The sequence below is a fragment of the Pyxicephalus adspersus genome, chromosome 1 (genome assembly GCF_032062135.1).
Source record: "Pyxicephalus adspersus chromosome 1, UCB_Pads_2.0, whole genome shotgun sequence".
NCBI lineage: Eukaryota > Metazoa > Chordata > Amphibia > Anura > Pyxicephalidae > Pyxicephalus > Pyxicephalus adspersus.
In genome coordinates this window covers 28,228,855-28,245,006 of record NC_092858.1, presented here as the reverse complement: position 1 = coordinate 28,245,006, position 16,152 = coordinate 28,228,855, and the positions used below count along the sequence as shown (strand labels likewise).

The following is a 16,152-nucleotide window of genomic DNA, read 5'->3' as shown; positions in this document are numbered from 1 at the left end:
AAAATCATTCTCCCTCCACTACACATAAAGTTGAGATTAATGAAGCAATTTGTTAGAGCTCTGAACAAGGACAGTGATTGCTTCAAATACATTTGTAGATTCTTCCCTGGATTGAGTACTGAAAAATTAAAAGCTGGAATCTGAAGGACCCCAGATTTGGACACTGATTAAATTTCACAAGTTACATGACTGATACTGAGGCTTCTGCCTGGCACAGCTATGTCATGGTTGTCAAGAACTTCTTGGGTAACCATAAAGCACACAATGATGAAGAACTGGTACAAAACTTGCTCTTAATTTTTAAACATTTGGGTGCTACTATGAGCATAAAGGTACACTATCTCCATAGCCATTTGCAAAAATGTCCAGAAAACCTTGGCTATTTTAGTGAGGAACAAGGGGAGAGGTTCCATCAAGATTTAAAGGTGATGGAAAAAAGGTATCAGGGCAGATGAGATAGACACATGATGGCAGACTACTGCTGGAGCTTTCAACATGATTGTCCTGGTCATCAGCATAAAAGGAAATCATACAAACAGAGTTTTTCAAATACTTCTTTGTGATTGGTTCTGTAAATATGTAATATATGTGTAATATATTGACATTAGCTATTTCAAAATAATAATTTTGTATACGTAGGCATATTCAAACATAACTTAAAACCTATTTGGCAAGAAAATGTTTGTTGACCAGTAAAATCATTCGAAACAAATGATCTTAAATCAGAGTTTGACAAGATTGACATGTCACCTAACCCTGTTAAACATTCAGGAACAAAGCAATTTTTCACAATCAACTCAGCAGATCACTGTAGTGAATGCAGATGTGATTGTTAAAATGTCACACATTTGTATGAGGTCATTTGTTGTCCACACACATCTGTACACATGATGGAGGATGGCAGATAATCACTAGAACTTTTATGTCTGGATGCTCACTGTACACAAGCTTTATCATCATTTATCATCAGCCATTTGTTTTTGAAGACACTTATTTGACATCTGTACATAGCTGTGGGGTCAGTGCAAGGGACACTAATTTAGACAACAGCAGGGAGTCCTTTATTTCATTTAATTTTGTATTATTTTAAATGGATATTCAATATCCAATATTGGGTAACCAACTGACATGCAATAAATTAAAAGTTTGAAGAAAATGTAATATTACCTCTAAAAAATAGAATAATATCTGGGGAAGTTGGAAAATCCAGAGCAATGGATACTGGTATGGTTTAGTTAAGGAGAAACCTGCGTATCACCATTTATTGTGGGTAGCTGCACCTCTTAGAACCATTATCTAATGAGAATGTTCCCTGCTGTGTGCCTTAACAACAATGTTCAAGGGATACAATGGTAGTTCAGGTACACAGTACCACACATAACAAACCTATTGGCTAATGGTTGGCAAGGTTGGGAATGCTCCTTGCTGTGTAACTGTGCTCTGTAGGACACTTAATGTCCCACAATCTGGAACAAAAGAAGAGGAAGAGGATATGCCAGTACTGATGATGGCGACATGGAATAGAAGAGAAGGTGAGAAGACTTCTGAATATGTCATGTGACTGTATGGAAAGGTATGTGTGTATATTGTTTTATATTTGTTTTTTAAAATCTAATATAGATGCTTACACTACATATTTGTTAGTAAATAAAATGAGAATGTATGAAAAGGTTGTACCATGTACCTCAACCAAAAATAAATCAAAAATACCTTTAGTAGATTTTTTAGTATTCTAGAAGCTATGTGCGTCTCCTTATTTTTCAGCCACGTCCTGGTATAGAATTGTGTTTTCTACTGTTCAGATGAGCAAAGTTTTCCTGAGTTACTTATTGTGCTCCATGACTCCCAGCACTGACTGAATGTGCAAAATCAGGCAGCAATCAGTCTTCTCATCAGCCCCATGCTGATAACTGCTGAGAGCTGTACACAATCATGGGTCACAGCCATCATACAGTTCACTTCCTCACTGTTTACCTGCTTGTTATAGATCTGATTACAGACGGGCATTCAGTCACTGGCAGAATAAATGATGCTTGCTGGGCATGTTGGAGCACTTGTGGTGTGGGCTAAAGATTGTAGGGGACAGCCATCAGCTGTATAAAATAAAAAAATACAGAGTCTTATGAATAAAAACATGCAAAGGAAAGTGTATGCCATGCTCAGAATTTGGCTGATTGTAAGTGGAACTAAAATAATTACTTTTCACCTACTACTCCTCACTCCACTTTAGATACATGATAAGCACAGACCAGAGTCTAGCAGAATGTTAATTATATTCTGCTCTGGCGGATAGAATGTTCACTGCTTTTCTTCATGAGCTGTAACTTGTAGAGAAAGGTCCAGAAATCTGTACATTGCTAAAGTATAGAGCAGCACCCTTTCCCTGTACTGTCTATGATTCAGAAATGTGTACGCAGTGTTCTCCCTAGATCCTTTTAGCTGGGTGCACCACCTGGCTGCTTTTGGGTGGTTACTGAAAAGTTTAGTCACAATACAGGGCAACCACCCACCTACAGCCTATTCTCTCCCAACTTACAAAAATTTCTGGGGAGAATACTGATGTATAAAACATGCTCTAAAAGTGAACTCACATTTTTCAGTGTGTTTTTTATGAATACCCAGGACTTGAGTGCTATCATTGTCACCAATAGATGTAAAGGGATGACTAGCTCCAACAGGGATGGAATTCAGACAGCAGACTTCAACTCACACCCAGCTGGCACTCAGAAATAGGGTAAACACAGCCTCTGGCTTGTGTTTTTTTTCACAGCACAATGTGGCATCTGAAATTATACACCATTGGTATGAAAATGTTGAGTTTTCATCACCCAGCGCTGCGATTGCTCCTAGCTGTATTTATAGAAATGCCATTATAAATGTAGCTACAGCAAATCCTAGCACTTAGTACAAAAGCTTCAAAACCAAGTACTGTATAATAAAAAGAAGTCGCAATGTTACAAATATTGCCTCCAGTTCCTGATTCATTACAAAATGTATCAAAAGCAAAACAGTGGGCCTGATTTATTACAGCTCTCCAAGGCTGACAAGGATACAGTTTCATCAGTAAAGCTAGGAAATCCAGAAAACCTGTAATGGATTTTTTTAAAGTAATTTGCTATTTGCTAGCAAATGTTTTGAATTCTGGAGATTGGAAGATCCATTACAGGTTTGCTGGATCATCCAGCTTCACTGATGAAAGTGTATCCTCTCCAGCCTTGGAGAGTTTTAATAAATCAGGCCCATTTTTTACAATGCTTTGTGTTCACTTTGGTGCATAAACCAGTTCCATTCATGCAGATTCTTGTAAAAAGCAAAGGATTCTTCAAAGTAAAAGTGAACACAATGGGCAGAGCACACTGACCTAGTGTAGTAATTATTTTTGATAAAACTGAATAAAATACAAATTGCTTTTACAGTATATTGTGCAATAGGGAGCATGCAACAGCTGAGTTAGTAAGTGATAAGCTCAGGCCACCAGCAAAGTATCATGGATGGGAAGGTTGAAGCAGTTTAATACACCAATGGAAGCAGGCCTTCTGGATTCCAGCTTCTCTGGTGACACCAACTAGCTATATTTGTATTCCTTCCAGCTCTACGCTATGGTAGCCAAACTCAGCAAACTATTACTAGCTCAACTTCTACATGCTCTATACCACATGACATACTGTAAGTGCAACAAGTATTTTAATATATTTTTATTAAAAAGACCTACTATGCTACAAAGTTTTAGACTCACCTTACTTATCAACCTTTTTACCATGGTGGAACCCTTGAAATAACTTTCAGGTCTTCACTGAACCCTTGCTACAATAGCCACAGCTCACTGTATATCAGCATGGTAAGAATTTCTCTTACATTGTTGGCCAGTGGCAAGAATGTCACCCTTACAGATAGCCTAAAAGATCATAGGTGTCTGTAAATTGCCCGGAGAGGCACAGATTGCTCTTTGTTCATGGAACCCCTACCACCCTTTGGAGGAACTCTAGGATTTCACAGAACCCTGCTTGGGAAACACTGTTTTGGACTGAAACAACATTGCTTACATTCATCCATGTCATAGGGACTGCACTAGGTGAACTTGTACTCCTCCCTTTCTCCAAAGACCTTACTGACTCCCTCAGTACTATGGAATCATCTCGTCTTGAGCTCCATTTGTGGCTCTTCCTGCTCATGGAGCCACCCCTGAGGTTGTACTACACTCAGAAGTCTCCTTTTCGATATCTCCCACAAACTGAATGAATTACTTACAAGGTCGAATACTTTTGCTGCCCACTGGAAATGGTCTGCATCATAAAAAAAAAACATCAACACGATACTCATAATAAAGAATAGGGGACTAGAAAACAGGTCTCATACATTCTTGTAAGCTGAATGTATCTATTTGGCAGTCAATTTTATATTTTGAGTCTCCACAAAGTCTCTTTTGTCTTCATTTCTACTTTGTTCTATAACAGTGCACCTGTTTCATTCTTCCCTGCAGAAAGACATTTTGACTAAATACAAAAGAATGACAGAACCCTACAGAGAAAGGAGAGGCATTCAAGGCAAATGAACTATGGATTGTAAATGTCCCACACAACAAAAACTTTGTTCAGCTGCCCTTTATCTACACCTAGCAATGTTCAAAGAAGATAACATAGCTCTGTGACTTGACCAAATTTGGCAAGGCATTGAAGTCAAAATCTTCCTCGATGAGAAGATAAGAGAAGTGGTGTATTGCATAACAGAATTTTCTCAAGAATGAGTGACAAGGACAAGGTAATGATGCTGCAATCAAATTTATATTGTTTTGAGTATATTGAGGAGGAATTCTGAACTACAATGGTTAATAAAGGTAGCTTACTATGATTAGATCTATAATCCTGTCACTATGATTAAAAAATATGTGTCTACAAACTATGCAAAATACCTGCCTGGTGGATGAAAAGTCCAGTCTTCATTCTCTTACAGCAATGGGCATGGCTGCTATATGACAAATTGTGAGAACAAAACACAGATGTAAAACACCTTTCTTCTTACTGGGCAGACCTGGAGTGATGATTCTTGACATGTGTACAGATGTTCCTGTGATGGAATGATGAATGACCGATCGGGTATGACTGCTGTGCATTTCAATGGAGGACAGCACTGCGGGTTGCCACATGCTGGTCCTCTCCATTGAACAGAACAGCACTGTGTTGTGTAACAGCATGTTTCCAGAGACAATTTTCTGACGTCCATCGGATGTCTGCACAGGGCTTTATGGACCCTTTTTTGCAAAAACAGTATTTACCCAAAAATCCCCCTTTTTATCGAGGGCAGTATTTGCAGCAGTTCCCATAAAACTCCCCATTTGTTCTTTGTGCTGCACTGTATTCTCTTGGCCCTGTAATATTCCAAACTAAATAGAAATCTAATTGCATAAAAGATAACATTTAAACCCTGAGTTTCTGCTTATGGTGGAATGAAGAGGACAGTTTATAAAATATTTGTAGAGGGTAAATCAGGTTATGATAGATCACCTTACAGCCTAAATCTAGAGGGCTTTCAAATATTTGGAGGACAGGCAAGAAGAACATTAATTCCTGTCCCATATCAAAGAAAACAGCCGGGGTACAGAGTCTAGAAATGTATATATAGTTCAAATACGTAAAGGTAAAGCAATGGTTTTCAGCTCCATTGAAATTTTGGGATAATAATTTAAAAAAACAGACATGCTCAGTGCGGGTACCTCAGTATTTTACAAGAGCCCACCAAGCAATATCAATTTATGAAATGGTCATGTGACTATGTAGTATTTTTCAGGAAATGACAGCCTTTCCTGTGAAAACACACTAATCTCTCAGTTTCCTGAAGTCTCAATCATTCATACATGAAGGGGTTATATCTCAGGGTGGAGCACAAGCACTGACACAATATGAAGAAGCTAAGAATTGAGATTCGATAAATCGATTTGTGTTGTGTTTATTGTGTCAGCTGCAGAAGAGAACGGATGGCAGTAGTGAAGAATTGCGGGAGGAAAGTTTGGAGTTGTGGATTTGCCCTGAGATCAGTGTTAACACAGAAGGGGTTGTTCTGATTTTAGTAAATGGGGCAGATAAAGTATTGCCTGCACACTATAATATATGAGGACAACGTAGAATGGCACTAAGAATGAGCAGGGACTGAGCTGTAAGCGCCATAGAGAGATCGGTCCATGTCTCTCCAGCACTGACAAATCCCGATTGCTCAGTGGACACAGAGACTGGCAGAGACTCTGGACTCCTGCTGATAGTTTGCAGCCCCTGTAATAACTTCACAAGAGTCAGGACCACAGGGCCAAGGTAAATAAAAAAGGGAAACTATACATGGGAAGAAGGGGGAGGTTTGGGGTATTGGTAAAATGCGGACTACAGATTAAAATTAAAAGTTGCTGGGAAAGGGCTCAGATGAGGGTTGTGTACAATGCCATGTCAATGGCTGCCATGATTTACAAAGATAGCATCTGGACTCTGCATTGTCTTGTACATTTTCATAAGGAGTGTCTTAGGATACCAAGAAGTGCAAGGATTTTATGGACTCTAGTATTATCTAGTAGTATCTGGTCTTCTTCCAATTTCATCGGACCTACAAAAAGTATAGAAAGACCGATATGAATGGCAGTGAAATATTTGAAAAGGATAAAGTATCCTCATCACATGCACAGCTCCAATACTTTTCTACAGCTGGTCTTCCAGTGACACAGGAGGAGGAGAGGACCCTGCCCTGAAGAGCTTACAATCTAGAAGGTAGGGCAAGTATCACATGATAGGAGAGGAGATATGGAATGAAGTAATGAGCGTTTTAGGAGATAGGAAAAGATGGGTAGGCAGGTTTGAAAAGATGGGGTTTGATTATTGGGGTCAGGTTTATGTCCTGACAGGTGGTGTTAGACCTGGAACTATGCAAGCATCATGAGGACAGCCACAGATCAAGGGACCCCTGGGCACCATAGCTCAGAATGATTGGCTTAGATGCCAGGGAGAGAATGGGGGGCAAGGGGCAGAGAGATAGGAAGGGTGAGAAAAGGGCGAGAGAGGTTGGGCAAGAAATAGGCAAGGGAAAGACAAATAGACAAAGGGGTAGGAGAAAAACAGAGAGGCAGAGATGAGAGATGGAGAGTGGTGGGGGGAGATAGATGGGGGGGGTAAGAGAGAGAGAGGGGAGAGAGCAGCAGAAAAGAGGAGAAGGGGGGCAAGAAAGTGAGGAGGGGGGGGGAGACCGGAGCAGACACATATAAAGGAGGGGTGAGACAGAGGGAAGATGGCAGGAAGAGAGAGATAAAGGGGGTAATAAAGAGAGGGCAGGGGATATATAATAATGTCCGGATGACGCAGTGACGGATATGAGATGAAGGGGTGATTACAGGCCGGTATGTACACACAGGTATATAGACAGTACACAGGTATGGGGGAGGGGATAGGGATAGACAATGGGAACACACAGGCCGATACTCCCCGGGTACTGCGGGTGTCGGGGCCCGGTCACGGTCGGGTTATCCCGGGTGAGCCGTCACCTTGCAGCGGGCGGCGCGCAGTCAGTAGTGGGCGGGGCTTGTGGCGTCTCCCTTTACGGCAGTGTTTGCAGCAGCGGCGTGTGCAGTGTGAGGACAGGAGAGACCGGCTGGATCCCGGGCTGCTGTGAGTGTGCGGCTCCTGTGCCCGGCCGCCTCACCATGGACTATGACTTCAAGCTGAAACTGACCGGAGAGCGGGAGCGGGTGGAGGACCTGTTTGAATATGAGGGCTGCAAAGTTGGAAGAGGCACTTACGGTCATGTTTTCAAAGCCAAGAGGAAAGATGGGTGAGTGTGTGAGGGCCCCGAGCAGGCCTGGGGCCCCTGGAGCCCCTATAGAACGTCCTACGTCCCTGACCTGTGTACTAGGGGGCCCCAGGGGCAATTCTGTGTGTCAATAATACCCCATAATGTGCCTGGGGGCAGCTGGGATATTCCCATATGTGTGTTATGTACACCACAGAGCTGGGCTATGTCCATGTATATACAGTGCAGGCCTTGGGATATCCTCCACTGATATTCTATACCCCTTACTGATATTCTATACCCCTTACTGATATTCTATACCCCTCTCTGATATTCTATACTACCCCTCTCTGATATTCTATACCCCTCTCTGATATTCTATACCCCTCTCTGATATTCTATACCCCTCTCTGATATTCTATACCCCTCTCTGATAATATATACCCCTCTCTGATAATATATACCCCTCTCTGATAATATATACCCCTTACTGATAATATATTCCCCCATATATTATATACCCCTCACTGATATTATATACCCCTCATATGCATTATTTACCTCCTATATATTATACCCCCCCCCCACAGGTAATATATACCCCTCATATATATTATACACCAGAAACAGCTGGAATATACTTATATGTATACTATAAACATTTTAGAACTGCAATATATTCCCCTTTATCTAATAAATACATCACACCGCTAGATTATAGCCTATTTATTTACATTGCAGAACTGCCATCTACCCCCTTTATTATATGCTCCATGTTGCTAGAATATATCTCTATTTTATTTTATATTTGTATACCTTAATATATATACCATACATCTGGAATCTTCCCCTGAATAATGTATGCATTGCAGAACTGGGATCTACACCCCTTTGTTACCCATAGGCACATATATTTACACTGCAGAACTGGAATTTTATTATAAAGTATTTATATAGCACCGACATATTACACAGCGCTGTACAAAGTCCACAGTCATGTCACTAACTGTCCCTCCGAGGGGCTCACAATCTAATGATTTACACATGTATATGTCTTATGCATTATAGTGCTGGGATATATTCTATATATTGTATACATAATACCCCATAGTGTGTCTGGACAAAGAGCTCCTATATATTGTATTACAAATTATAAACCTAAATCATTGTACTTGTGCACAGAACTGCTATATAATATATAACACAGAGTACATCAGTACATAATGCTGGAATATAACTGATATTTATTCCTGTGATGTACCTGACACCCTACAGATATATAAATATTGTCCTGTAATATGTCAGCCAGTGGTGATGAACCTGGTAAAATTATATATTTTATTGTTAATATTTCTACAAAATACAGGTTATTCATGTGGTATGAAATATAAAGTTTAGCCGGGAGGAGATTATCTTTTAAAATTTGTGTTTTGAATTGTTGGATACAGAAAACTTCCCCCAAATGTAAGAGGTTATTATACAATCCTGTCATTCTGTATTATATCGGATAAAAAGTCACTTTGCCCCTAAATATACTAAATATGATCTGGTAGGAATAGAATTTCACATAGCTGATTATATATAATATACGTATTAGACGTTCTGCTCTCATCTCCTAAAATTATGTTAGAAGCAGATAATATGAACTATATACACAGCATCTTAAAGACTTTTTTTTAAAGAATCTGACATCACCAGGTGGAGAATCATGTGTTTTAATGGCAGTAATTGCTTCTCCTCCAGGTGATGTTTCGGTGAATGTCAGATTCACTCTCTTATAAATGGATTCCTTTGTGTTAAGCATATGAAATATATGTTAGGAGAATTCGACATGGTACAACATAAAAAAAATCACACCGTGTTATATCTGACTAATACACTGGGGTCTATTTTTGTTTTTTATTTATTCATTATAATGCACTGGTTTGATTTAAAAAAAACTGAGTTTGCTGTGTGCATAACATTCAGCATATAACTGTACACTGATAACATGTATATAATATTGTATTACATATGAATAGTGGATATTTTGTTATTTGTTACAGAATTCCATGTAGCAAAGATTTTTAATACTAGAAAACTTTGTGCTCTCCCTATTCGTTTGTGTGTGTATATGTATGTGTGTATGTATATATAATCTCACCAATGTTAGATACAATTTTACGTAATGTAAATGAGGTTCTGCAGGTCGTACTGTATTTCATATGGACTAATTAAAATCTTGGTAAACTTTTATATTGTGTTCACATCCATTATACATTCTTGGCTAAGTTACAAAGATGTACTGCATTTATAGAAACAAAGAATGAAAAGTATTTTTGGATCTAAATGTTGTTTCCTCAACCAAAATTTCAAACTAATATTATGTAGGTCACATGTTAGAGCCATTGAGGAATAAATTTGATAAGACTTCTGAATTGGTCCTACAGTATGCGGCATCTTTAAGTCACAATCTCTCCACCTGTCTGCCTTCTTAGCATAGCGCTTTCCCTTTCCAAGGTAAAACACATGCACCTGTCTGGTGAACAATACACATACACCCAACCATCCATATTATCTAAAAGAAAACCTGTTTTACCAGACCAAGGCGCCCTCTTCCATTGCTGCTTGGTCTAATTTTGGACAATGCAGTGTACAGGGCTTAGCATGGGCATTGTGTCTGGTATTATATACCGTACATATCATAAGCCAGCCATTCTCAACCTTTTAATGTTTGGGAACTTTAAAATAACTTTTAGGTCATCAGAGAACCCCTTCTATAATTACTATATCCACAGCTCAGAGTAAATTACCATGGTGGGCGTTGAATGTCTCTTATAGATAACCAAAAAGATGATTGGTGCCCGCGGTAACTGACCCGAGAGGTACAAATTGCTTGAGGAACCTCTGGCAACTTCTGATGGAACCACAGAGTTTTTCATAAGCCTGGTTGAGAAACACTGCCAAAAGATGAAAGCTAATGCTTGTGGCAAGAGACTGAGTAAGAAACACCGCTCTCCTCCATGTGAATACACAGTGGTTGTTTAACAATCCCCACATTGGGGAACCGCTGTATGTCAGATTTCCACGCAAGATGAAAACAACATCCTCTCGGGTGACAGTCATCTTACCTGTGTACATAGCTGCACACAGTCATCTAACATCACAATGAAAGCCCTGTCAATGTTGCTCAGATCCTTGGACCCGTCCATTTTTCCTGCTTCCAATACATTGCCTTCAGGAGCTGACTGTTCACTTGCTCAATATATCTCACCTTTTGACAGGAGCCATTTGGAACAAGATACCCAATGTTATTCAGTTTACCCATCAGTGGTTTTATTGCTTTGGCTGATCAATGTAAACCGGCATCATATTCATAATTTACGCCCAGGTTTTATGTGCAGTTGTCAGTTGTCATATTTCTACATGATGAAATTCTACGTGTTTTAACTAGACAGTGTTATGTACAGTTCACATAATGATGTACCACTAGTGAATCATAGTCTCATGTATGGGAATAGGGTGTATTGTTGATTATAGACAATTGTATAGATTTTACCGTGCTTTGCATAATTATTAACCACCTTATTATTAAACAGGATTTCTATAGCGCCAACATATTATGCAGCGCTGTACATTACATAGGGTTGCAAATGACAGACAGATTCCGAGAGTGACACAGGAGGAGAGGACCCTGCCCCGAAGAGCTTACAATCTAGGAGGTGGGGGAAGTAAAACACATTGGAGGGGAGATACCTTAAGCCTGGAATTCACCTTTTCATGTATTTTTTTACAATTTGACGTTCAGAACATACAATTTTTGAAGATGAAAAATAATATTGTAAAACTGGAGTTAAATATGCAGGCGTTTCTTGATTGCATAAGTATTCACCCTGTGAGTTAATAATTCCTAGAAACACTTTTGTTTTTAATTACAGCTGCAATTTTTTTCTAAAGCAAGCCTGCACCAGCTTTGTACATCTGGATCCGGTAACCAGTGCCCATTCTTCTTGGCAGAGGAATGGCAGAGACTACACAGAGATGCAGCCTTTCTATTTATTATTATTATTATTATTAAACAGGATTTATATAGCGCCAACATATTACGCAGCGCTGTACATTAAATAGGGATTGCAAATGACAGACTAATACAGACAGTGATACAGGAGGAGAGGACCCTGCCCCGAAGAGCTTACAATCTAGTAGGTGGGGGAATTTCACACACAAAGGATGTGAGATATGTAGTGTGGGAAGTAGTGATGGTTTCAAATGACAGAAGAAGCCGGGTAGGCAAGTTTGAAAAAATGGGTTTTGAGTGCTCTTTTAAATGAGCAGAAAGTAGGAGCAAGCCGAATAGGACGAGGAAGACCATTCCAGAGAGTTGGAGCAGCTCTAGAAAAGTCTTGTATTCGTGCGTGTGATGAGGTTATGAGTGAGGAAGTCAGTAGTATGTCATTGGAGGAGCGGAGAGAGCGGCAGGGGGAGTATTTTTTAACCATGTCAGAGATGTAAGTGGGACAATAACTGTGTAGGGATTTGAAGGCAAAGCACAGGAGCTTAAATTTGATTCTAAGGTGAAAAGGAAGCCAATGGAGAGAACTACAAAGAGATGTAGCGGAAGAGGAGCGGAGCGAAGGATGGATGAGTCTGGCTGCAGCATTCATAATAGATTGTAGAGGGGAGAGTCGGGTTAGTGGAATACCAGCGAGAAGGATGTTACAGTAGTCCAGACGAGAAATGATAAGAGCATGTACAAGGAGTTTGGTGGTTTCAGGGGACAGGTAGGGGCGGATTTTGGAGATGTTGCGTAGGTGAAAGTGACAGGACCTGGAAATGTTCTGAATATGGGGGGTGAATGAGAGGGCCGAGTCAAAGGTGACACCAAGACAACGTGCCTGAGGGGAGGGCCGAATAACAGTGTTGTTAACAGTTAGATATATGTCTATGCTCAATATCTGTGAATAGGGAGTGGTTGGAAAGTAATGGAAAGGGGGCAATAATGTGATCCTCTGTTGCTTTGCCCAGTGCAAACGGTTTCATTTTTTAATTGTGTTAATTTCTCATTATTCTGTGTCTGTTCTTCCACGTCGTTGTAAGGGATTCATAAATTAACAGAGAAAGTGTCTTACATTTTCTTAGCCTTATTTGACCTTTTATGTTCCCTGAAAAAAATAACATACAAAGAGAAAAAATCTTATATGTCCTGTCAAAAAACACATACGCCTTTTTTAGTATAGATATATTTTTTTCCAGCTGCCTTATTAAAATGCAGTACAGTGTGGAATGGAGTGTAAATAGGATTGTGGTGCACATACATACAGTTTCTTAGATCACACCAATGGCTTTGAATCAGCAAGGAAGAACATAGAGCTTATGTAGGGGGAACAGAATACAACCAGTGCTACGTTTTCCACAGGTGACACCCACACTCACACTTTAATTTTGCTTTAAAGTTCAATTCCAGCAGAAAACATTCATATAAATAGTCATTAATATCTTCAAAGGATATAAATATTTTGTGCGTGCCATGTCTTTGTAAACAAGGATATCATCTTAGAAATCTATAGGTGCCATCATCATTATCATCATGTTTCCTTGGTGCCATCATCATTATCATCATGTTTCCTGTAACCTATACAGAGCACACAGATGTCGAAGGATGCTGATGGGTGCATGCAATAAAAGCAGTGCGAAACTACAAAGAGTAGTCACCCTTCGAGAGAGAGAAGGCAACAATGATTGCTCTTTGTTACAAGAAATTTCTGCAAAGTGTGGGAGCTGCACAGATTTAAACTGCATACTCTCACGATTTACTTTTTCTATTGTATATACCATTGGAAGAATTTTATTTGAGAAGTGCAAAAAAGTACCATGTTGTCAGAAATCCAGAACTTTTTTTTGTACACTTCCTATGTTATCTCAAACTGCTATGTACACTGCTATGTATAGTACTGCTGATCTTTTCTAGTGAGGTGATCTGATATCTGTAAGAGGCTTACCTTTCATCTTGGATACTATTAGGCCTTTATGTAGTAAAGATCTGACAGTGGGAGTGGCTGAGTAGTTTGGCAAAAGTCAATAAGAAAGGCTGACAACACTTATTCCACAAAAATGTGTGTTGTCAGTCCAATTCAGGCTGAACAGTGCATCTCTGATAGATCAGCAAATGTTTTATTTTTTTTGCAAGGGGATAAAACTTGGGGAAAATGTTCATGTAGTTCATATAATGCAGATGTATTGGCATTAGTCATCTAAATTTGAAGGTTATAGGTGAAAAAATGAGGCCAAACAAAAAGCATCTTCAATGCTTGTTACTGATAAGTTCACATTCCATGTATGCTGTGACTTGCTGTATCAGATTTCATCCAAATAAAAAAAAAAAATGTTTTCTATGGTTTTCTTTTAAATAAACTCGGCAACAAGATTATTTCTATCCTATGTCTTCCCTGTTCATTGTCCAATGGCAGGTTAAAGAAAAGTGACGACCTGCCCTGCTTCCTCTGGTGGGGCTTTCTCTTTGGAATCCCTTTTATTTTGCGCGATAGCTTTTCATCTTTATATTTTCCAGGCAGTTCAACGCCAATCCTCTGGACATTTCTCCCTAAGGAAATCTAACAGCATTGTCACAGTTGGACAAAGTAACTTTATCACTAATTGTCTGGCAATTAGGAAACAAATAGCGACATTCAGTCCAAAACCCATTCATAAATATACAGTCAGGACTTTATCAATTAGTCCTTACAAAGTCAGGGATGGTGTGCCGAACCACTGGACCAGTGGTTCTAGACCTCTATAATATAGGGGAACCCTTGAATAACTTTCAGGTGTTAGGGTAACCCTGGTATAATTACTAAATCCACAGCTCACAGTATTTGTGTGGTAGTCAGTCGGAGATAAAGTGCACCCACTGTGGCCTCCTCCATATTAAAGTGCAGTAATTGTCTTTCCTTAGTTCATTAATCCACCAGGACAACAAAATGACATCAGTGGATGTGTTAGAATTTTACCCAAACAAGTATAGTTGTTCATGTCCTAAAACAATCATGTAGAATATGCACATAGCCTAAAGCACTGCTGTCCATGTGCCATACAGAAAATATCAGTTGGAGAATTTAGTAAACTTGCTGGTGGTTTTGTTCCCCTGATAAGATGACACTAGAGATGATTGCAGAGTTTATTTACTGCCTTTAAACACATTAATGTTAAGGGTCCTGCAGGTGCCTATGAGCAGTGGTCTCCCGACTACACATCTGATCATCATGAAGTATATTCCAAGGTATTGTGAAAAGGTAATAGTAAGAATTGCAATGACTATATCAGGACAAAAGAAATTTACATGTATTTGGATTTCATCTTTTTCATCGATGAGGATGCTACTTTGTCTTCCACAAGATCCAGTTATCAGCCAGCTGTAGGGTTGTAAAGTTCATGAAACTGTTACATATCAATGACCATTTTTTTAAAAAAAAGCAAGCATTTGTATGAGCTAGCTTTTAAAGTGTTTACTGATCCTCCTAAACTGTTGTTATTCTGCCCTCGCTGCTTACAGTTTGCAGTTGTGGTTGTACAGAAGTCCTCTAAATCTCTTGATCTGTGGCCCTTTCAGAAAGTAAAGCCATTTCTGGCTGGATGTAATGGGAGATGTAGTAAAAACACCCTCTGATTTGCTTTAGGCTGCACGTTCCCAGTGTTCAGTGCGCTCGGTTTATTATGAGTGTAATATATGGAAGCTATCCTGTGGGAGTTTTGGAGACGGTAAATGGTCTCTCCTGATTAAACACTCTGCGGTATCTGCCTCTCACACTTAAGTGCATCTGTATATTATTTTTATGTCTGCCACATAAATGACACTGCTAAAGCTAAACGAAAAATATTAGGCATAAAATAGATGTGTGGAACCTAGACTGTTAGAAAAGATATGCCCATCTTTTACAGCAACTGTGGCACCAATGAAGCACCTGTATTGGTTATTTATATGCTTTATTAAAATACACTGGTAAGGACAGAACAACGGGAAATGCCATCTGTTACTTGTTTTTATTGGGTTTTCAAACCTGGCCGTGTGTTTGCTGTGGGATTTCCCTTTGTTTCTTGTTTGTCTCTTTCTCCTGGTGCATCTCCCAATCTCCCCAAAGTGAGTTGGATTGCCAGCCCCAGCAGTTGTCACCAGAGCCTCCCCTACTGCTCTCATCACTATTCTATTATTCAGAATTGCCACCTAAAGTGAAACTTTCATTAAGAAAAAAAAAAACACTTAAAAAGTCCTCGATCCATGCCCTAACTGTGCCCAGCGAATTCTTTGCTGTCTCTGCTTCTCTCTTCTTTCCAGAACTCGCTGATCTGTCCAACGCTTCCATCTTTTTTTTTCTTCTGGGGTTTTCCTGGCGTTACTCGATTTTGCACTGTGCAGGTGTG

At 39.6% G+C, this 16,152-nt stretch overlaps 1 protein-coding gene across 1 annotated transcript in view; it reads left to right on the top strand.

Annotated features, from left to right (window-relative positions):
- Positions 1-7,356: 7,356 nt before the first annotated feature.
- CDK8 (cyclin dependent kinase 8) overlaps positions 7,357-16,152 on the top strand; it is a 42,329-nt gene continuing 33,533 nt past the window's right edge. Inside the window, exon 1 of the mRNA XM_072404764.1 lies at positions 7,357-7,800. Within this exon, the coding sequence (XP_072260865.1) occupies positions 7,430-7,800 (371 nt within the window). The 5' untranslated portion in view covers positions 7,357-7,429. The remainder of the gene's footprint in view (positions 7,801-16,152) is intronic.